Consider the following 23,917-nt stretch of genomic DNA (forward strand, 5'->3'; position numbering starts at 1 on the left):
GGATTGAAAAAAATTTTGGTTTTAGTTTCATTCCCTTGCCTGCTGCTCACCTCCAGCTGTGCAGCCCAGTTCCTAACAGGCCACAGACTGGTACCAATCTATGGCCCAGGGGTCGAGCACCCCTGGGATAAATATCTATCAACAAAGGAGCATGTGCCATAGGGATTTTACCAAGCCATCTTTACATGTACATAAAAGCAGTTAGAAAGGAATGTTTTGTTAGCACCCCATAGGACTACTGAGAGTAGGGCATCAGCCTGGCTAAGGCCCCACAACTTTTTAGAATTCGAACTGAGGAGAGAGAGAGAAGATCAGGCTTCCATTTATTTAAATTGCTTAAAACACTTTATATGACCTACTTATTAAATTAAAATAATTATTTAAAAATGGATTTAAGTTTGTAAAATGTTATTTTAAACAAAATTATTTAAATGCATTTAAATTCAGGATTTAGAAGGCATTCCTTTTTGTTTTAATCATATTAAAATTTACAATTAAAAACATTAAAAAATAATACAATCTGTAAAAAAAAATAAAAGAATAAAAAAAAGCTGAAAACAACAATAACTGGTATCCAGAGTAGGCCTCTTACACTGGATCAAGTGGGATGGGACAATCCTATTGGGGTATGATGGCTCCTAAGGTACCTTGATACTTCCAACCATAAATCTACTTAATTAATAAATAAATAATATACTACTAAGGGAATAAGTGGGTGACACTTATCTTAAGTGGAGAGTTCACAATCTCAGGTAGCTGGCCAAGGTGCCACCTTTGTGTTCTCTACAATGATGGTACCATTGCAGTTCTGGACAACGCTAGTATAATTCCCCAGTGGGGAATCTTCAACCTGATTGAAATACTGTGTCCAGTTCTGGTCACCATTATACAAAAATAGATGTCGAGACTCTAGAAAGAGTGCAGAGATGAGCAACATTGATGATAAGGAGTCTGGAGGCTAAACTGTATGATGAACGATTGAGGGAATTAGGTATGTCTAGTCTAGGGGCGGGCTCCAAATCCCGTCGCTTGTTGGTTTGCTTGTGTGTGTGCGTGCGCTCATGCACGTGTGTGGTGCTTCTGTGCATGCGCAGAAGTGTCCAGGTGGGTGGGCAGAGCCTCCCGCCACTACCACTACCGGTTCGCTTGATCTGGTGTGAATCGGTAGCAACCCACCATTGGTCTAGTGTAACGAAGAGAAGGACTAGGGGTGATATGATACAGTCTTCCAGTACTTGTGGGGCTGTCACAGAGAAGAGAGAGTCAACATCCTCCAAAGCAGCCAAGGACAGGACAAGAAGTATGGTGGAAGATCATCAAAAAGAGATCCAACCTAGAACTGAGGGGAAATTTCCTGACAGTGAGAACAATTATTCAGTGGGACAGCTTGCTTCCAGAAGTTGTGGGTCCATCACTGAAGATGTTCAAGAAGAGACAGACAGAATAGCATAGGGCAGGAGTGTCAAACTCAAGGCCAGCGGCCTGCATACAGCCCGCGGGATGCTTAGACCTGGCCTGCGGGGCTGCCCTGGAAACAGTGGACCAGCCCGCTGTGTCTCTGCCAGCAAAAAATGAAGCTCGGGAAAATGGAGTTACGTTTTTGCTGACAGAGGGTTGGAGGAGGCCGTTGCAGCCAAAAACAGAGCGGGGGAGCCTGTTTTCGCCGGCAGAGCACTTAGGCTACCACAGGTGTCCCACACAAACACAAGTGGACATCAAGCTGGCCATGCTTACCCTGGCCACGCACACCTGACTCCGCCCCCCCAAGGTCAAACACAACCCTGATGCGTCCCTCAATGAAATCGAGTTTGACTCCCCTGGCATAGGAGGATGGACTGGAAGACCTCCAAAGTCCTTTCCAGCCCTATTATTCTAAGTCCTATGATGCCTTACTATTAATCAGTGAGGGGCACCAGGCCTACAAGTCTGAGCTGACCTTAGATGCCTTCCACAACTTTTCACTTCCAGGCAGGGAAGGGGAAAAAAAGGAAGCAGGTTTCCTTTTATCCAGAGGATCTTGCACTAGCCAGGATCAAGGATGAGGAACATGGCAAAGGGAGGAGTAGTAGGGAAGGGAGAGGCAAATGCCACAGGTTGCCTAAGCTTGCTACTCTCTGTCAGATAACCTGAGGGCTTGTGCGTGCCACATCATGGTCAAATTCCAGGAATTTAGTAGTAATTTATAGTACAGGTGGAGAGTTTTGTTAAATTATGATGAGATATCTTTGAGCTGGGGCGGGCTATCTTTTGGCAGGCAGGCAAGAACCAAACTCTTTTGCCTTCTACTTCTGGCAGTTACTAAGGCTGATTTGGGAGATGGGTGCAGTGCTGGCTTGCAGCTTATATACCTCCTGGATTCCTTCTAATAGGAGAAATTTATATCTCCAAAAATATTTGTGTGATGAACAACAGAGAGATCCCTCTAATACAGTGTTTCCCAACCTTGGCAACTTTAAAGATGTGTGGACTTCAACTCCCAGAATGGCTGGCTGGGGAATTCTGGAAGTTGAAGTCCACACATCTTTATCTTGTCAAGATTAAAAAAAAAACCACTGCCCTAATAGAATACATAGCTTGATGTTCTTCAAAGAACACAAATTTTTGAAAATCTGTATATTGGGTTTAAGAGAATATGAATTTCCATGTGGCATGTCAAACAAACAATTGGCTTCCAATTCTTTTGTACAATTCAGTTAAAAAATGAACCGTGGTAGATGCAAGCATTTTGTGTTGACTCGTCAGTACCAAACTTACAATAACAGTGGCAACCTAACAGTGCCAAAGCCAGGGGTGGACTGCTGGGGGCTCACAGGGGTTCGGGAGAACCTCTAGCTAAGATTCTGTGCAGTTTGGAGAACCCCCAAATCCCACTCTTGGCTGACCCTGCCCCACCCACCCTGCCCCACCCCTCCCAGGAGTACCCACATGGCCTGTTTTAGATTCGGATAAGTGCAGAGTGTAATGTATCTTTAAGGGTTTTGGAGGGAAAATAGAGCGGGAAATAGCACGTTGCTAATTGGCTGATAGCCTCCAGCTGAACTGTATATAAGGAGGGGTTTTTACCGTTTGCGGTTGCTGGGTTCACCATATAGTAAAGAGCTGTTGTTACTCATCTGGTCTCCTGCCTCGTTATTGCCCGAATCTAACACTGGCGACGAAGGTGGGATCTCGAGGCAAAAGAGCACCAGGAACGAACCCAGCAAAATAAGGGCGGTTAGCAACGATGTCCAGCTATACACCGCCAGCGCCATTCGACCCAGCCAAAGAAAATGGGGTCATACATGGCTCGCCGAGTGTTTCCTCGAAGCCAACGAGCTCCAAGGAGTCTCGGACAACAGGAAACGGGCGATTTCCTGAGTCACTGCGGTCCCGAGGTTTTCGACACCGCTGAATCGCTTGAGCCAACGCCGTACAGGCGGTACCGTGGCAAACTCTGCAGACTGTTTTGAAAGCCCACTATGCACCAACGCCTTCCAAGTTCGCTCAACGGTTCGAATTAAGGCAGCGCATGCAGCAAGAGGGCGAGTCCATCAGTGTGTACATGGCAGCACTGAGGAAAGCCGCGAACCATTGTGAGTACCGAGACTTGAAGACGCGTTGCTCGACCAGCTAATTTGCGGGTCAGGGACATCCGTTTGCGACGGCGGCTGCTGTCCAGAAGCAACCTAACGCCGCAATCGCCCTGGACGAGGCAAGGGCTCACGAGATGTCTACCCAAGCGGCAGAAACACTACAAAGCCGGTCGCGCCAGGGCGGCAGCGAAAACAACCCCGGTCCACAACGAGGAAGTCCAGGCCGAGTCGGAAGAGGAGGAAGAGGAAGAAGTCTTCCACACCGGGAGGCCGGAGAGGAAGACCGGGCGACGCGCGAGTTGCGGGGCCAACACCAACGGCAACATTGCAAATTTAAGGATGCCACGTGTCGGCGATGTGAAAAAAGGGCACATCGCGAAAGCCTGCCGAGCGCCCCAACCTTCCCGCCAAAATTCAAACCGACCAATCAAAGCGCTGGAACCGTGAAACGCCCGGGATTGGTCAAGGGAAAAAGGCGCGGTTGAATCAGACCGCCGTGAGAGTGGGCCAGGCATCAACACGCCTAGAAAAAAATCTTTGTTAAAACACTCATCGAAGGAGTGCCGTGCGAATGGAAGTGGACACTGGATCTTCAATTACGATCATGTCCTGGAGCAACTTAGAAAAAAACTTGCCGGCTATCGCGAAACGCAAACTGCGGCCACAGAAGCTACGAGTGCATGTCTATCAAGGGGACAGGGTCCCTGTCCGAGGGGCGACGACCGTCCACGTCAAGTATGGACAGTTCGAAAAACTCTGCCCATCACCATCGCCGATGGGACTCTGCCGAGTTTGTTGGGACTAGACTGGTTCCGGGCATTGGGCATGGGAGTGACCGGAGTCTTCCGAAATGAAGTCGACCTCAAGGACGAACTCATGAAGGAGTTCGAGGACGTTTTCAAAGACTGCCTGGGCAAGTACAAGGGGACCCCTATCTCCTTCAATCTAGACCCTCAAGTTGCCCCTATCCATTTAAAAGCTAGGAGGGTTCCCTTCGCCCTGAAGCCCAAGATTGACCGGGAACTGGACAAACTAGTAAGCCAGGGGATACTAGTGCCAGTCGATCATGCGAAGTGGGAGACGCCAATAGTCACCCCAGTGAAACCAGACGGGTCAGTCAGGATTTGCGCCGATTACAAGGCGACGCTTAACAAAGCTTTGCAAAAAAACGCTTACCCCGTCCCTGTGGTACAACACTTGCTACACTCGTTAGGGCAGGGGCAGGTTTTTGCTAAACTAGATTTGGCCCAAGCCTATCAGCAGTTACCCGTAGATAGCAGCACGGCCGAAGCTCAAACAATCGTAACGCACAGGGGTGCTTTCAAATGCACCAGGTTACAATTTGGGGTCAGTGTGGCACCAGGATTATTTCAAAATTTAATGGAGCGGCTTCTGCAGGCTCCCGGGTGGTACCGTACTTTGATGACGTACTGGTATCCGCCGACAATATGGAAGAACTTGGGGTGCGACTGAGAAAAGTTTTAAGTATTTTCCGGTCCGCCGGTTTAAAAGTCAAATTAAACAAGTGCCAGATCGGGGTAGGATCCGTAGAATTCCTGGGCTACCGGATAGACAGGAGGATCCACCCCACTGAGAGCAAGGTTAGGGCAATCAGAAAGGCCCCAGCACCCCAAAACAAAACAGAGTTGCAGGCGTTTTTGGGTCTGGTAAATTTTACGCGGTTTTTTTAAAAAACAAGGCTACCATAGCCGAGCCGCTACACAAATTACTAGGAAAAAATGCTGCATGGTCTTGGGGAAAGGCGGAAGCTAGAGCATTCGAAGCAATAAAAAACCTCCTGTCTAGCGATAGCCTATTGATACAATACAATAGCACACTACCATTGGTGCTAGTTTGTGATGCATCCCCCTACGGGGTGGGGGCTGTGCTCAGCCACAGGCTGCCAAATGGCACAGAAGCCCCTATAGCGTTTTACTCCCGAACAATGTCCTCAGCTGAAAGGAACTATAGTCAGTTGGATAGGGAAGCCTTGGCCATAGTCTCCGGGGTAAAGAAGTTCCATGAATATGTTTTCGGTCGCGACTTCGAAATCGTCACAGACCATAGACCCTTGCTAGGGTTGCTGGCGGGCGATCACCAACGCCCGTGGCACTTTCGCCCAGATTGACCCGATGGACTATCTTTCTGGCTGCATATTCGTACAAACTGCTACATCGGCCAGGAAAGGAGTTAGGGCATGCAGACGCCTTGAGCAGATGCCCTTTACCAGCGACTATCGAAGACCCCACTCCGGGCACACCCGTCTTGTTAATTGACTCTTTGGACTCTGGTCCAGTCACTTCCAAGGAGGTGGCTCGGCTTACAAGGACATTACATTAAGGACTGTAATGGGTTGGGTGCAAAGAGGATGGCCCGCTGCGCCGGGTGAGCGTTTTAGGGAATTTGTAAAAAAGCGCGGGGAATTGTCGGTGCAAGGGGGGTGTCTGCTCTGGGGGGATAGGGTGGTAGTCCCAGAGAAATTGCGGAAAAAAGTTCTGGAACTTCTGCACGAAGGCCATCCTGGGATCGTGAGAATGAAGGGTTTAGCCAGGAGCTATGTGTGGTGGCCCTTGATGGACATGGAGATTAGCGATAGGGTTGGGAAATGCCAAGCATGCCAGGAATCCAGACCACTACCACCAACGGCCCCAATCCGAGAGTGGAGAAACCCCAGGGCCCATGGTCCCGAATCCATATCGATTTTGCCGGCCCTTCCACGGCCAAACATTCTTAGTGGTGGTAGACGATTTTCCAAATGGCTGGAAATCATTCTAATGAAATCCATGACCGCAGAGGCTGTAATTTCAGTCCTGCGGCACCTTTTGTAACACACGGGTTACCAGACACACTCGTTTCAGACAACGGGCCACAGTTCACGGCGACCCTTTTTGAGGGGTACTTGGCGGAGGAGGGCATCCGACATGTCCTCTCGGCGCCTTTCCACCCTGCGACGAACGGCCTTGCAGAGCGTTTCGTCCGGAGCGCAAAAGAGGCATTGTCCAGAATCAGACCCGGGGATTGGCAATTAAAAATTGACACCTTCTTAGCGGTACAACACAGAACCCCTTGTGTAGCGACTGGCCGCAGCCCAGCAGAGCTACTGATGGGGAGAAAGCTTAGATGCCCGTTAGACCGGTTAAACCCGAACTACACACCAGACGGGTACAAAACAACACCGGCAAAACAAGAGAATTGACAGTAGGGAGTCCCGTATGGGCACACAATTATGGTGAAGGCCCAAACTGGCAAAAGGGAACAATCCTAGAAACAACCGGGCCCAAATCATATCTCGTAGAAATAGAGGATGGCCGGGTTTGGAAACGCCACATAGACCAGTTAAGGAAAAGAATAGCCACCAGTCTAGAAACAGACGAAACAGGCCCTGACTATCCAATAATTGAATCCACAGCTAACTCAAACCCGAGAAAACCGCAGGACTTATCTGAGTTCCAGCGACACCAACCGTCCCTCCAAGGAAAGCAGGAACGACTCTGCAGTAATCCAAGGCCGGATGGCCTGGTGGAGGAGCTGAGAGGAACGAACAGTCCCTCCGGCCAGCTCGACTCACTCCCAGATAATGAACTGCGCAGGTCCGAAAGAGTTAGGAGACGCCCTGCGTACTTACGTGACTACGTTGAAAAATAATTATTCATTTTATGTAAATAGGGGTAAAAAGTTTTCTGGGAGGGGAGGAGTGTAATGTATCTTTAAGGGTTTTGGAGGGAAAATAGAGCGGGAAATAGCACGTTGCTAATTGGCTGATAGCCTCCAGCTGAACTGTATATAAGGAGGGGTTTTTACCGTTTGCGGTTGCTGGGTTCACCATATAGTAAAGAGCTGTTGTTACTCATCTGGTCTCCTGCCTCGTTATTGCCCGAATCTAACACAGAGTGCACGTGGAGGCTCAGGGAGGGCGAAAAATGGGCCTACCAGAAGTTCAGGAGGGCCTCTGGAGCCTGGGGAGGCCATTTTCGCCCTTCCGGAGGCTCAAGGAAAGCCTTCGGAGCCCAGGGAGGGCAAAAAGGTTGGCCTCCTTCCGTGGTGCAGGAGGCCAACTAGGCCACGCCCACCATGGCCACGCCCATCCAGCAACAGGGCAGACAACCCCTTGCTAAAATTTTTGAAGCCCACCCCTGGCCAAAGCCCATTGTATTTAACAATTGGTTTGTAATTGCGGAGACAATGACATCAGCAGAACTGATAGGTGCCTGGCGTTCAGAATGAAGAATGCTTTCTGAAGTGGGTTCAGACAGTACTGAGTAATCCAACGGTACACCCTGGCCACAAAATGGCTTCTTCTGCTATCGCGAGATATATACTAGCTATGGGTCACCAAGTCGATTCAAACACTTACGTTCAAAGTTTTGCTCCGCCACAGGAACTCTCATTTTCTGTGTTTCGCCAAAGCAGTTGCCATTAATTGATTGAAGCCTCCTTTGTGCTTGCAGAAACAACTGCATGCCATATTTACGCCTTCCGTAGGCGTAAGGTTGGTCATGTTCTGGCTTCCGCATACGTCACACGTCTAACTAACGTTCTCACTAGCCCCTGTGTTCTATGTGGTTTTTATCCGCGTTATTGTAAGTTTGGTCCTCACGAGTCAATACGAAATACTTGCATTTACATTCATTTTTTAAGTGCATTGTTTAAATTATTAAAGGGGACTGTTTTAAAATTATTTTGTACCCTTTGGGGTGGTTCAAAAGAAAATAGTAATTTATGCAAAATAGTGCTTCCATTTCTCAATGTTTGGGTGGTGATGGGGTTGACAAATATTGTATTATTTATTTGTATGTTGTGTTTCCAGATTGCCACATTCCGTCCTTCCAGATTCAATTACTGTTGTAAATTGAGGACTATATGTACGTAGGTGGGGGAAGCATAAGGGGTATCCAACTGGCGGCCCAAGGGCCGGATGGGTCACATGCAGGCCATGCCCACCCCAGCTCCATGAAGGGGAAAAAAACCGCAAAACGTCATGTGATGGCAATGTGATGCTGCCAGTTTGACACCCGTGGCATAGGACAACTAGCACCTAGCAGCAAAAATTCAAGAGCCATTAGATGGCAACAAAGAGAGAATTCTGATGCCTTCCATCAAGTAACTAGCGGCAAGACAAGGAGAAAATCAGAATGCTTAAAGTAGAAAATAAAGAAATCCAGAATCCAAAAATACATGTGTTTCTTATACTCATTCACTTGCGGCTCCTAAGTGGATTCTGCCCATCTTCCTCCATACATTCATCAGCTTGCATCTTATCCAACTTTAAAAGCACCAAGTTTACTTTTGGAAAATCAACAACGGTTTTAAAGATTATATGTGAAGAAGGGGCAATGATTACACTGATTTTAAACAACTTGACTGAGGGGGGGGCTCCACTTGAATTTTACATAGCTTGCTTGGGGTCTATTGGGAGCAGGGAGTGGCCAATATCATCACTTAGGCACAGCAGATGTATTCACACTTAATATAAGGTTTAGGTTTCGGGAAGGAAATTTAAGTGAGAAAAGAAACAGGTGGCTCAAATCCTGGAAGTCTAAAGAGAACCCCACAGCCCTCTGAAATCCCCAAGAAAAATTAGATTGAAAATTTCTAAGTGCTTGGAGGTGTTTTTTTAAAGAGTTGCAATGAGTGTCTTAGGTCTCTGCAAAGCTGAATAAATTCATTTTTTGGCCCTTGCATCTTTTTCAAAGAAAGAAAGTTTAGAAATTTACATTGCCCCATTTATCCGGATACTCCAGAGAAGGTTTCAAAAACCAGTGGCCCTTTGATTGCTACCTGCTACTTTAGAATGACTAATTCTGTGGGGTTTTTTTTTTCCTATCACGTACAATAAGACAATCTTGTGGAAAATCAGCCAGATTGTGCCAGCAGCTTGATATGAGCCTTCAGATTTTGCTTTTTCCATGAGCAAAGGCTGCTATACCCATCTGCTTTGGCCTCCAGCTTAAGGAAGCTGGTAATATTCTCCCTGGCACCGGTTGACTCACCTGAGGCTTTCACGATGCCCATTGTTGCCAGCGTTGTGCCTTCTTTCTGATCAAGCCAGAGATTTGATTTGGGAAACATCTGTATCTAACTCTGGAACAATATGTTCTTATGCACGGGTTTTTCTGTTTCCTAAACTCCTCGTGCTACAGAAAATGTTCCAGGAGTTTGCACAATTAGAACATCTGCTAAACAACAACCTTTGGGTTGCTCAACCAAAAAAAAAAGGGCCAAGCATTATGCATTTAGTTACTTCATCTTGTTTAACAATGCACATCTGGGGGTGGGACTCAGCTCTACAAACGGCTGGAATTGCAATTACTTGGCAGGGGTGAGAAGGAGCCTAACAGCTATCAGAAGATGCTCGGCTGCTTTTGCGCTACAATGGGTGTCAAACTCGATTTCATTGATGGATGTTGGCCTCGGAGCAGGGTGGGCGTGGCCAGGGTGGGCGGCCATCTTGACAATTCACTCAGGGGTATCGGTGGTGGCCCAATCGCTCTGCCAATGAAAACAAGCTCCTGAGCTCCATTTTCAGCTGTGATGGCCTCCTGCCACCGAGCTCCGTTTTCACTGGCAGAGGGTGGCAGGAGGCCACACATGGCCCTTCGAGCTCCGTTTTTGCTGGCAGAGGCACCATGCGCCAGTCCTTTGCTGTGTCTAGGGTGGCCCCTTGGGCCAGATCTAAGCACCTGTGGACCACTGACACCCAGTGGTGGGATTCAGCCAGTTTGCACCACTTTGGGAGAACCGGTTGTTAACTTTCTGAGTAGTTTGGTGAACTGATTGTTGGAAGAAATCATTAGGGCAGAGAACTGCTGGTTAAATTATTTGAATCCCACCACTGTTGACACCCCTGCTCTAGAACAGGGGTCTCCAACCTTGGCAACTTGAAGACTTGTGGACTTCAACTCCCAGAGTTCCTCAGCCAGCTTTACTGATCCGTCCCTGATCAGATTGAGGCTATTTGACAGATTTAGCCAGTATTTTCTGCACAGACTGAGAGCAGTTTTCAAGGACACGCAGGAGAAGGAGATGCATTTTGTTACACATAACATAACATAATAACAGAGTTGGAAGGGACCTTGGAGGTCTTCTAGTCCAACCTCCTGCCCAGGCAGGAAACCCTACACCATTTCAGACAAACGGCTATCCAACATTTTCTTAAAAATTTCCAGTGTTAGAGCATTCACAGCTTCTGGAGGCAAGCTGTTCCCCTGGTTAATTGTTCTAACTCTCAGGAAACTTCTCCTTAGTTCTAGCTTGCTTCTCTCCTTGATTAATTTCCATCCATTGCTTCTTGTCCTGCCTTCAGGTGCTTTGGAGAATAGCTTGACTCCCTCTTCTTTGTGGCAGCCCTTGAGATATTGGAACACTGCTATTATGTCACCCCTAGTCCTTCTTTTCACACAATTACCTGAATTTCTTCCCGTTGGAAATGGTTGCAAAACATGCTTTATTTGTTAGATTTATACCCCGCTTTCCCTCTCAGAGCAAAGTGGCATACATAATACTCTGTTGAATGAAGGCGAATATATGTGTCCGATGACAATGTTGCAGGATACATCTGGGGCAGTCAATGGGACCAGAGGTTTAGACAGAGAAAAGATCCCTGAAGATGGGCTCCAGCACAAGTCTGTGAGCTCAGAAGACTAAACCTCTGGTCCCGGGGACCGACTCAGACTGGATCTTATAAGACCATGATGACGAACCTGTAGCACACATGCCACAGGTGGCACGCGGAGCCCTCTCTGTGGGCATGCAAGCCGTCGCCCAGCTCAGCTCCACTGTGCATGCGCATGCACCTCCCGCCAGCCAGCTGATTTTCGGGTCTCTGGTGCGGGGGCAGGGCACATGCGAGAGACATGTGCTCATGCATGGAGGGTCTCGTGCACATGTGTGGGGGCGGGAAGGGGTCTCATGCGCAAGTGTGGGGGTGGGGAGAGCATGGGGGAGCGGTAAGCCCCCTCATGTCAAAATGGGCTGTGGGGGGGTGCAGTGCGCCTCACCTGCGGCCCATTTTTCATCCCAGGAGGCTTCAGGGAGGCCTGCCAGGCCCAAAACGGGCCGTGGGGGGTTGTGCGCGCATGCACATGGGGGGGGAGCGCAGGGGTCATGCATGCATGTATCGGGGCAGGGCATGTGGGGGGCATTGCATTATAGAATAGAATAGAATAGAATTTTTATTGGCCAAGTGTGATAGGACACACAAGGACTTTGTCGGTGCATATGCTCTCAGCGTACATAAAAGAAAAGATACTTTCATCAAGGTACAACATTTACAACACAAATGATGGTCATAGGGTACAATTTAACACTTAATGATACAACACTTAATGATAAGCATAGGGTACAAATAAGCAATCGGGAACAATCAATATCAATATAAATCATAAGGATTACCAGCAACAAAGTTACAGTCATACAGTCATAAGTGGAAAGAGATTGGTGATGGGAACGATGAGAAGATTAATAGTAGTGCAGATTTAGTAAATAGTTTGACAGTGTTGAGGGAATTATTTGTTTAGCAGAGTGATGGCATTTGGGAAAAAACTGTTCTTGTGTCTAGTTGTTCTGTTGTGCAGTGCTCTATAGCGTCGTTTTGAGGGTAGGAGTTGAAACAGTTTATATCCAGGATGTGAGGGATATGGGAGTGGGCACGCGCGCATGCGACCCACCCACCCCGCAATCCCCCTGCTTTTGGTACGCAACGGCAAAAAGGTTACCCATCCCTGCTATAAGACTCTATTTTCCAAACTTTCCCCATAACAATAGCTTTGAGAGCTGGACTGGGTTGAGAGAGAGTTTCTGGCCCAAAAATAATCGAGAAAGATTTTATAGCTGAGGATGGAACTGAATTTGGTTTTTTTTTAACCTAATATCTTAGCCAGTGTGCTACATTGATTTTCATGGTTCTGTGTCTGAATCCTATCTCCTTTTTGATCGTCATGGCTCAGTGTAATCCTCTCGCAGCTCATTGACTCTTGTCCACAACTGAGCTCATGTATTGGGGGTGGGGGTGGGAGAGAATTGCTTAGGTAAGCCAAAATCTGGAGCCAATTTGGAAATGCAGCCTAAAATCCCCCTGCAAAATGGGACTTTTTCAATGTCAGACATTTTGAGATATCTCCAAGGACAAGTGGGACAGCAAAGAAATGACATGAAATTTGCCCAAAGGCCTTAGGAAAGCAATTCTTGTTTTCACTTAAGTGCCTCAACTGTCCCCTCCTCTAAATAGGGAAAATAATTCTGAGGTACGGGATCTTCTAAAGTCTGTTGAGCATATTAGAAGGGATGGTACCTGGAGTACTTTTTAAACATTTGAGAATGCTTGTAGGTATTATTAATTTGGATATGTGTTAAACATATGATCATTTAATGATGGATTTTAAAGTGATTAAATATTAAAATAGTTCTTGGCTGCTTTTAATATTTCAGTTCCTCCCCCTTTAAAGGATGCTAATGAGAAATCAAACATTTTTGGAAGTGAGAAGAAATTGTTTTGTGAAATATTTTCAGCACGTGCACACATTTTATTTTGGTGATTCATTTTATCGATTCTCATTCTCATATTCATTATATCTGGGATTAAAATTCACTAGATCTGGAGAGTGTTGTGCCTTATTATCTATATATATAAAAGCAAAAACCACTCATGCCATCATCATGAAATCTCCAAAACCGTAAAGCCTACAAACTTGAAATTTGCCACGTATGTTCCTCTTGGCTTCTAGGTGCTCATTAAGAAAGGATTTTTCGAAATGACCATCGGAGCATTAGTATTTTATTATTATTATTAATAACTATATTATTATTAACACGCTCTTATGCTAAGAAGTTCTACTCCCCCTCCCCACCTCAAAAGAAATCTGTTCCAAATGCCAAACACAAGCAGAGGAGAGGAGTTTCACTTTCAGTTTTCCTTTCACAGCAGCAAGCAGCTTTACTAGAGAACAAATGAGCTAAGCCACGCCCAGCCTCCTTCCTGTCTCCTTCTTGCTCACACAACAAATTCTGTTTGAGTTTCCAAACACCCCTCAACTCTCTCACACACTGACAGGATGCTAGCCAGATGAATACCAATGGATGCTGCCAGCTGGGACATTCTACTCCCCCTCCCCCTCTGTGCCAGTTGCATTATATGAACACATTCTGATGCTACAGAGTTACACATTCTGCATTAAGTTTCAGGCTGTAAGTGTCAATTTATCAAGCCCCAGCACATAGTTACGTAGCGAAGCATGGGCGTCCAGCTAGTACACAGATAGATTGTACAGTTAATCTGCTTCCTTCCCTTTCCTGCAAAATACATATGTGTAAGAATGTCAGGGTTTGCTTTTGAATAAAACCAGTATGGTAATTGTTTTGCAATTTATAATAGAATAGAATAACAGTGTTGGAAGGTCTTGGAGGTCTTTTAGTCCAGCTCCTGCTCAAACAGGAGACCCTACACCATTTCAGACAAATGGCTACCCAATCTCTTCTTAAAACCCCTCAGTGATGGAGCACCTACAACCTCTGGAGACAAGTTGTTCCACTGATTAATTGTTCTAACTGTCAGGAAATTTCTCCTTAGTTCTAGGTTGCTTCTCTCCTTGATTAGTTTCCATCCACTGCTTCTTGTCCTGCCTTCAGGTGCTTTGGAGAGTAGGCTGACCCATCTCTTTTTTGTGGCAGCCCCCGAGATATTAGAAGACTGCTATAATGTCCTTCTTTTCATTAAACTAGACATATCTAGTTCCTCCAACTGTTCTTCATAATATGCTATTTTACCAAAAACTGACAGTTCAAAACAACGCAACACATGCTGATGTAAAGGGATTTTGAAATCACTACTGTCGTTTTGGGATATTGATAGAATGACTGAAAAGAGAAGACACACTTTTCAAGACACACCTTAGTTTCCTGAATCTTCATCAATATAAAGAGATACTATAAGGTAAAGAGAAAGAGAGAAGGAAGATAGATGGATGATGAACACATAGATATATAATGGATGCTTCAGAGCAGTAGATAATATAATTAAAAGGTAGATTGGAAGCCAGAGACACTGCTGAAAAAGTATGGCTTTAACAGGTTTTCATACTTATAAAAATATTGGACACTAAACCATAGGGAGAAAATTCTGCAAAATCTCAGAACTAAACCTGGCAGGAGCAGATTATATACTGCCAATTATTAGTCCCCAAGGCCGACTGAAAATTATTTCCAAGTTTACATTCGAGAATAAAGAAAGAGGAATAATTTACACAGTGAAAGTCATGTTGTGCTCAGTAGTGAGATGTAATTGCAGCTGAGGAATGTCACGCTGATCTATGTGAGGTACAGCTGGCTGGGGAATTCTGGGAGTTGAGGTCCATGGGTGTTAAATTTGCTGAGATTGAGAAACATTGAGCTAAATGATCTGGGAAGTGTGCTGATTTGTACCCGCTGCAAAAGTGGTTGCTGGGAGAAAAAGGAAAACTGTTTGCAGGATAAGACAATAACAGAGTTGTAAGGGGTGTAAAGGCCGCCGCCTGGGAAAGCCAAAAGAAATCATCAAAACCATAAAAAAGCGAAAGTTAGAATATTTTGGACATGTGATGCACCAGAAAAATACTTCACTTAATCCTCCAAGGAAAGATTGAAGGCAAACGAGGTCCAGGCAGATGAAGAACATCATGGCTTCAAAATCTAAGGGACTGGTTTGGACAAAACTCAGCAGCACTTTAACATAATAACAGAGTTGGAAGGGACCTTGGAGGTCTTCTAGTCCAACCCCCTGCCCAGGCAGGAAACCCTACACCATTTCAGACAAATGACTATCCAACATTTTCTTAAAAATTTCCAGCGTCGGAGCATTCACAACTTCTGCAGGCAACTTTTTCGTGAGGCTGCTGATAAAAATAGGATCACCAACATGATCCCAACGTCCAATGACAGATATGACACAAGAAGAAGAAGGGTCCTTGGAGGTCTTCTAGATCAGCGGTCACCAACTGGTGGTCCATGGACCAGTAGTGGTCCATGAGAAAATTTTGGTGGTCTACAGAAAAATTACTTGCATTTTTTATATTGCAGTAAATCAGGGGTCCTCAAACTATAGCTCCTGGGCCGGATACATGCAATAAATGTTTGTAATGCTGCAGAGAGTCTCCCTCTTCGGGATCTTTTTGTGCGGTTGGAGGGGGGTAAAAATTCCAACTTTGGGTCTGCTTCAGCCTCCTGGTGTGGGACTTTGGGCAAAGGCTGGAGGGAAGTGCTGCTGGTGGTGAAGAGCCAGAGGACCTTTTTTCAGTGGGACAGCATCATGGCCTGGAACTGGCTGACCATCTCAGCCCACTGAGCCTCCAGGCCTTGCACTCCTGCAGGACTTCCCTCTGCTTGGAAAGCCTATGTTCGTAGTCCTCAGTGAGGTGCTTCTGCTGAGCCTCCTTCTCGATCAGATCCAATTTGAACTGAGCCAGCTGTTTTGCCAACTCTTTCTCATGGTGGCTGCTTAGCTCCAATAACTGCTTCCTGTTGGAGCCCTAAGGAGGGCCAGTGGGCAGGTGAGGAGTGGCTGGGAGGGAAAGGGCGAGTAGAGGCTAATGAGGCACCCCTCAATGCGAGTGACATCGAGTTGACCACGCCCACTCAGTCACATGACCACCTAACCACGCCCACCCAGCCAGTCATTAGGCAAATCATATAAGAGGTCCACGGAATTTAAAATTATGAATTTAGTGGTTGCTGAGGTCCAAAAGGTTGGTGACCCCTGTTCTAGATCAAACCCCTGCTCAAACAGGAGACACTATACCATATTGGAACACCGCTATCATGTCATGGTCACCCCTAGTCCTTCTTTTCATTAGACTAGACATACCCAGTTCCTGCAACCGTTCTTCATATGTTTTAGCCTCCAGTCCCCTAATCATCTCTACACTCTTTCCAGAATTTCTGTATCTTTTTTATCATGGGGTGACCAAAACTGGATGCCGTATTCCAAGTTGAAGTTCACACATCTTCAAATGGTCAAGATTGGGAAAAACTGGCTTAAGCCTCCTATCCTCCCTTCCCTCTTTCCAAATTTTCCAGTCTTGATACTGGAATGCATTTTCTTCAGGTTTACCCCACAGCTTGTTCTGGCTTGAGCAATGCTGGCATCAGCTTCAACCCTTAGCACCACTTCTAAAACTGATCAAACCTGAGAAAACCAGGGCACTGCCTTACTCATCCCTTCGCCACAGCCCTTGTACCATCCAATGAGAAATTAGATTTAAAAAGGTGTTGCATTGTTTGAATTGAGCTTGAGTTCTGATGATTACATAGACAAACCATGTTGATTTGGTGGTGGTGGTGGGAATGATATGAATATAATTTTTTTTTTATTGGCCAAGTGTGATTGGACACACAAGGAATTTGTCTTGGTGCATATGCTCTCAGTGTACATAAAAGAAAAGATACCTTCATCAAGGTACAACATTTACAACACAATTGATGGTCAATATATAATATAAATCATAAGGATTGCCAGCAACAAGTTATAGTCATACAGTCATAAATGGAAAGAGATTGGTGAAAGTTTGACAGTGACTCTTTGGTAATTTTTTTAAACTTCCCTGTCTAGTTTATTAGTGCTGGGATCTCCTGGTGGTCTCCTGCCTAAGTACTAACCAATCTGGTGCAGTTTAGCTTTTGAAGGTAAGCAAGATTAGCTAGGTGCTGCCACCTAGCCAGGCGCTCCACAAGTAGATAATAATGTAGCATGCAGGGATATTCCCTTGCTCTGCATCTTATCCATCCAGATGTTATTTCTTTCATGGGGCATTGAGGGAACCAAAAGAATTTTTTTGGCACCCTTCCTCCCTCCCCTATTTTATCTTGTATATTGATTGCTTTAAATTGTTTCTATGCTGGGTCTAAGGGCAGCATTCTTCCAAGGTGACTTATAAATGGATGAGAACATTAAACATTCATAAAATTCGGCATTAAAACCAAAGCAGGACAAGATTTAAAAAAAATCTTTTTTTTTCTCTTAAAAAAAAGTATGTCAGAGAGAAGGCCTGATGGAAAAAGCCCGTTTTAGCCATTCTAATAGCAAACAAAAAGGACACGAAAGAAAAGCCCGCCATTCCCCAAATTTAAAGGACAGGTGGTCTAAAACAGAAGAAGGTGGGCCTTCAGAAAAGTTAGCTGCAATCCTTATAAAGAAATGAACATCATAAAAATGGCTTGGAAACACAAAGGATAATGCAGAATAGATGCTGTAACAACCCCCTGTTTCTTTGCCAACCTTTCCACTGTCCTCTTCTGTAGCAACTGAAGTTTCTGAATAATAATAATAATAATAATAATAATAATAATAATAATAACAACAACAACAACAACAACAACAACAACAACAACAACAACAACAACAGACCCAGAATACTGTTTTTAAAAATAAGGTTTATTAGAATTCTAAATACAGGATAAAAACTAACAAGAATGAAAAAAAATGAAAAGAGCAAAAAAAAATGCAGTAATCAAAGAAAAGGAAAGAAAAGAAGAAAAGAGGAAAAAAAGGAAAGAAGAGAAGAGAAGGATAACAAAGAGGTTACTTCTAATTAGCCTATTATTCTAGTACTAAAGCATTGTTTACATTTTTTCCATGGTCTATTATTTTTATTCTAATCCTGGTATATAATGACTTCATTTTTTCCCCTGATTCCCAGAAAATATCAATAAGGAGTCTCCAATCATCGTTAAACTTAGGCAGAGTCCTATCTCTAATTAAAGCAGTCAAATTGACCACCTCAGCAAATTCCATCATTTCCACCATCCAGTCCTCCGTTGTTGAATGTTTTCACTTCTGTTCATATAATAGTCCTGCTGCTATTGTCATATGTTTAACTATCAATCCCAAAAGCAAAGTCTCTGGTTTCAATTGGATATGACAGGGGACCCAGACTCCCAGAATTCCTTGGCTATGGCTGGCTGGGGAATTCTGGGAGTTAAAGTCCATAAATCTTAAAGTTGCCAAATTTGGAGACCCCTGGTATATGACATGTCAAGTACTTCACAGTAATCCAGACCAATGTGTCTCAACCTCAGCAACTTTAAGTTCAGCTGTGGACTTCTACAATTCTCCAACTAGCCATCTCTATGATAGCTGGGTGCTAATAGAAGCTGTAGTCCAAAATACTACCAGCCAAGACCTGGTTTCACCCCACCTCCTGGAACTACTATGACTCCTCCTCCAAGTGGCCCTAATCCTTATGCACGCAGTCGTCCTCCATTTGGCCAGGGCTATACTCAGCCAGGTCCTGGTTATCTATGCTGTTAAAAGAGCCCCAGGTAAATCCAAGCAGCTGCAGACGCTGTTCCACCTGTACAGACAAGAAGATTCTTTAATTGATATTTAAAAAATATTGAAAGGCAAAATATTGTATGGTATCACCTTTGCTCTTTAATTTTCTGGGATAGATGACCAAATGAATCTTGTTTCCTGCTTTAAATTGTATTGGCTTTCTAGTTTAATATTTGTCCCATTGGAAACACTACCTAAATGTATGTAAAGCAGATGACATTCTAGCTTGCCATATTAAACTGCTAGGTGAAAATCTAGCTGACTTACTTGAATTGGTTTTACTAATAAAATTAAGTACTAAATTAGATCCACTTGTTAAAAATTAGATACATATAAATTGTAACCTTCACAATACAACTGAATAAAAACATTCAAATCATACTGCGCAGGCACCAAGTTGGGATGGGTCTGAAAGTGAGGATTGATTGTGGATATGAGAGAAGATATGCAAGACCAAGGATTTGGTCAACAAAGTATTTTGCTCTGATGAAATCTAGTAATGTAGATATGTACAATCTCTCCTGCCAAAGTACATACTGTATACACTGTCATAAATTAGTGTCTTGGTTGCTACCACTACCTCTGTCTCTTCCCATGTTCTTCATGCCACACCCCAGGCTCAGACATTTCCTGGGAACCCAGGCTAGTCAGTTTGAGACCAATTGTGGTATGGTTGTGAAGGTGTTGAACTAGAAACAGGAGGACCCAGTTTCCATCCCTGTTCAGCCACAGAGGTTCTCTAGGCAACTTTGAGATAGTCTCAACCCAAGAACCACATTGGTTCAGACACGAAGGTGCTGAAATAAAATGGGTCCCATCTCAGTCACCGACTCCAGCTGAGTAATTTTGGGACAGGTCCATTTTCCTTTCCTTTATCTTTTACCTTTCTCCCAGCCTTAGGCTGGGGATCCAAAAATGTCCTTCTACCAACCTGTGTTGAAGTAATGTGCTAGACCAAGGGTGTCAAACTTGATGTCATTGAGGGCCGCATCATGGTTGTGTTTGAACTAGGTTGGCCAGGGGGTGTGGCCAGGGGGTGTGGCCATCTCAATGTCACTCATCTCGGGAACGCCTGAGCACCCTGCCAGCGAAAACAGGTTCCCGAGCTCCGTTTTTGGCTGCAAGGGCCTTCTGCAACCCTCTGCCAGCTAAAACAGAGCTCAGGAGGGCCGCATGTGGTACTGCCAAGCTCCATTTTTGCTGGCAGATGCACCACAGGCTGGTCCTTTGCTGTTTCCAGGTCGGCCCCGCGGGCCAGATCTAAGCACCCTGAAGGCCGGCTCTAGCTCCCGGGCCTTGAGTTTGACAACCCTGTGCTAGATTGTGGTCCATAACCTGCAATGGACTGGTTGAGGGTGATCATCATCACAAATCATCATCATCATCATCATCATCATTGTGGTTTAGCTGGAGGAACGTATTATTTCACTGTACTTTTGTCAGAATAAAGATGGAAGGGACCCTGGAGGTCTTCTAATCCAACCCCTTGCTCAAGCAGGAGACCCTATACCATTTCAGACAAATGACTGTCCAGTCTTGTCTTAAAAAACCTCCAGTGATGAAGCACCCACAACTTCTGAAGTCGAGCTGTTCCTCTGGTTGATTGTTCTCACTTTTAGGAAGTTTCTCCTTAATTCCAGAATTGCTTCTCTCCTTGATTAGTTTCCATCCATTGTTTCTTGTCCTGTCCTCTGGTGCTTTGGAAAATAAGTTGACCCCCTCTTCTTCGTGGCAGCATCTCCAATACTGGAATGTTGCTAATGTCCTGCCTTAGTCCTTCTTTTCTCTAGACTAGCCATACCCAAATCCTGCGACCGTTCTTCATATGTTTTAGTCTCCAGGCCTTTAATCAACTTAGTTGCTATTATTCCAAAGTCTCAACATCCTTTTTTGTAATGTGGTGACCAAAACTGGATGCAGTAGTCCAGGTGTGGTTTTACTAAGGTTTTACAACTTTTCCCAGATACTTTTACTTCACATGTGGCAGGGTCCTTGTGGGAAGTAAAGGAATGTGCAGAATGCCTTTTGCAAAGTCTAAATCAGGGGTCTCCAACCTCGGCAATTTTAAGACTTGTGGACTTCAACTCCCAGAGTTCCTCAGCCAGCTTTGCTGAAGGCCACAAGTCTTAAAGTTGCCGAGGTTGGAGACCCCTGGTCTAAATTATGGTTCTGTGGAACAAATGAATACCAAGCTCAGGTGAGCCAGGGTTACTAAGGAGTTTAGCATCTGGAGCTTCTGGTCTTCTAATCTCCTGTATCCTCCTCTTGTTTTTTTTCCACTCTGCCATTCCCCTGAGTTCTGGCCTCAGCTGGTCCTACATCCCAAGATCTCTGAGACTCTATGCCAGTCCTTAGGAAGATCCTCCCTAGAGAGTTACAATCTGCTTATTGCTATCCTCCCAGCCAGGGGCACGAGTGGGATTCTATGGGGCAAGAAAAATGATGGGGCAGGGGTGAAATGCTACTGGTTTGCTCTGGTTCGGGCGAACCAGTAGTGATTAAAAACTACTGGTTCAGGTGAACCGGTAGTAAAAAAAATGCTTAAAAAGGTTAAAAAAAAGAGGTTCTGACGATCATAGCTGTGCCGTGCGATCGTCAGAAGCTTTTTTTCTTGTTTAAAGCATTTTTTTACTACCTATTCGCCCGAACCGGTAGGGGAAAAAAAGCTTTAAAAAGGTAAAAAAAAAAAAAGAATTGGCCACACCCACCCAGTCATATGACCCCCACCAAGCCACACCCACAGAACCGGTAGCAACAATTTTTACATTTCACCACTGTGGTGGGGCCATAGAAAGAAAAAGCTTGCTGGAAACATGTAGGAGCAAAAGGTGAGAAAGAAGTCATTGTGTATGAGAAATGGAAAAAAAAATGTCAGTTCTGGGGCTTTGCTGTTGTTGTTGTTAGTTGCGAAGTTGTGTCCGACTCATCGTGACCTCATGGACAACGTTCCTCCTTCCTGTCCTCTACCATCCTCTGGAGCAGGGATCTCCAACCTTGGTCCCTTTAAGACTTGTAGACTTCAACTCCCAGAGACCCTCAGCCAGCAAAGCTGGCTGAGGAACTCTGGGAGTTGAAGTCCACAAGTCTTAAAGGGACCAAGGTTGGAGACCCCTGCTCTGGAGTCCATTTAAGTTCATGCCGACTGCTTCAGTGACTCCATCCAGCCACCTCGTTCTCCGTCGTCCCATTCTTCTTTTACCCTCAATCTTTCCCAGCATTAGGCTCTTCTCCAGTGAATCCTTCCTTCTCATTAGGTGGCCTGGGGCTTTGGGGGAATGCTTTAGTGATCATGTTTATATAAACACCACCCAGGAATGTCCTGGGGTCATGTGATCACCTTTTGTGAACTTCTGACAAGCAAAGTCAATGGGGATACTAGATTCACTTTGCAACACCTGTGACAATGGTACTACTAACTTAACAACTGCAGTGATTTACTTAAGAACTGTGACAAGAAAGGTGGTAAAATGGGGCAAAACTCACTTTTTTTTTTTTTTTTTTTTTTTTGTTTACATTTATACCCCGCCCTTCTCCGAAGACTCAGGGCGGCTTACAGTGTATAAGGCAATAGTCTCATTCTATTTGTATATTTTTACAAAGTCAACTTATTGCCCCCCCCAACAATCTGGGTCCTCATTTTACCTACCTTATAAAGGATGGAAGGCTGAGTCAACCTTGGGCCGGGCTCGAACCTGCAATAATTGCAGGCTTCGGTGTTCTTAATAACAGGCTATTACCAGCCTGCTGCTACCTTATGCCTTATGCCTCCCACCGACCCATACGCTCTCACAGAGAGGGCCTTCTCAGGGTGCCGTCCGCCAAACAATGTCGGCTGGCGGCCCCCAGGAGTAGGACCTTCTCTGTGGGAGCACCAACACTCTGGAACGAACTCCCCCCGGCTTACGTCAAGTGCCTGATCTTCGGACCTTTCGTCGTGAGCTTAAAACATATTTATTCATCCAAGCAGGACTGGCATAAATAGTTGCTTTTAAATTGGGGTTTTAATAATATTTTAAATTTTTAAATGTTTTAATTATCGGCCGCATAGTAATAGTTCATTTTAAATTCTTTTAATTGTACATATTCTGTGTTTTATTTTGGCTGTACACCGCCCTGAGTCCTTCGGGAGAAGGGCGGTATCGAAATTTAATAAAATAAAATAATAATAAATAAATAAAATAAACTCACTGTGGGACAACTCGCTGCCGGACAATTCAAGAATTCGATTTAACTATTTAAAACGATTTTTAAAATATTTTAATTTTTATAATTCACATTTCATTTTGTTCCTCCACTTGCATCCTTTTTAAAGGATTCTATTCCACCATTTCTTCAATATTAGTGTAACTCTTGTCCTCCAGCGAGTTGGCTACACTGGGTGAACAAATCTGAGCAACTTTATCCTCAAGATTTGAGAATATTCCTCACTGCAGCTTTGTAGATGATGCTATGGTCCAATGCCCCCTAACAGGAAGTGGGTCACTCAAAACAGATATGTGGGTTTATTGCTATGGTGCTTATTGCCATGGTGCAGGTCTGAATAAAAATAACAGAGTTGGAAGAAACCTTGGAGGCTTTCTAGTCCAACCTCCTGCTCAGGAGGAGACCTGACACCAGGGATGTCAAACTCAATTTCATTGAGGGCTGCATCAGGGTTGTGTTTGACCTGGGGGACAAGGTGTCATGGCCAGGGTGGGTGTGGCCAGGATAGGTGTGGCCAGCTCGATGTCACTTATATGGGGGGCACATGTGGTGGCCAAGTGCTAAGGAAGGACTTCCCTGAGATCCTCCCTCACTCTCATTATAATCTCCTTCCTTCCTTCCTTCCTTCCTTCCTTCCTTCCTTCCTTCCTTCCTTCCTTCCTTCCTTCTCATCGTTTTCCTTCCCTCTTTATTTGCCTTTCTTCTTCCTTCCCCTCTTTCCTTATTTTCCTTCCTTGCTCTCTTCCTATCTTTCTTTTTCTTTTTCTTTCCCTTTCCCTTTCTTCTTTCCTGTCTCTTCTTGCATGCTCAAATACAAAAGGGCAAACATTTCTCTTTTTGTTTT

General features: G+C 45.0%; 2 protein-coding genes across 2 annotated transcripts in view; one reads left to right on the forward strand and one right to left on the reverse strand.

The window, feature by feature from the left end:
- UNC13A (unc-13 homolog A) overlaps positions 1-9,587 on the reverse strand; it is a 264,443-nt gene extending 254,856 nt beyond the window's left edge. The window contains exon 1 of the mRNA XM_058163052.1: positions 9,563-9,587. Coding sequence (XP_058019035.1) covers positions 9,563-9,584 — 22 coding nt within the window. The 5' untranslated portion in view covers positions 9,585-9,587. The remainder of the gene's footprint in view (positions 1-9,562) is intronic.
- Positions 1-23,917, forward strand: part of NFIC (nuclear factor I C) — a 316,258-nt gene that overhangs the window by 80,315 nt on the left and 212,026 nt on the right. The window lies entirely within an intron of this gene.

This window comes from Ahaetulla prasina, chromosome 1 (assembly GCF_028640845.1).
Source record: "Ahaetulla prasina isolate Xishuangbanna chromosome 1, ASM2864084v1, whole genome shotgun sequence".
Classification (NCBI taxonomy): Eukaryota; Metazoa; Chordata; class Lepidosauria; order Squamata; family Colubridae; genus Ahaetulla; species Ahaetulla prasina.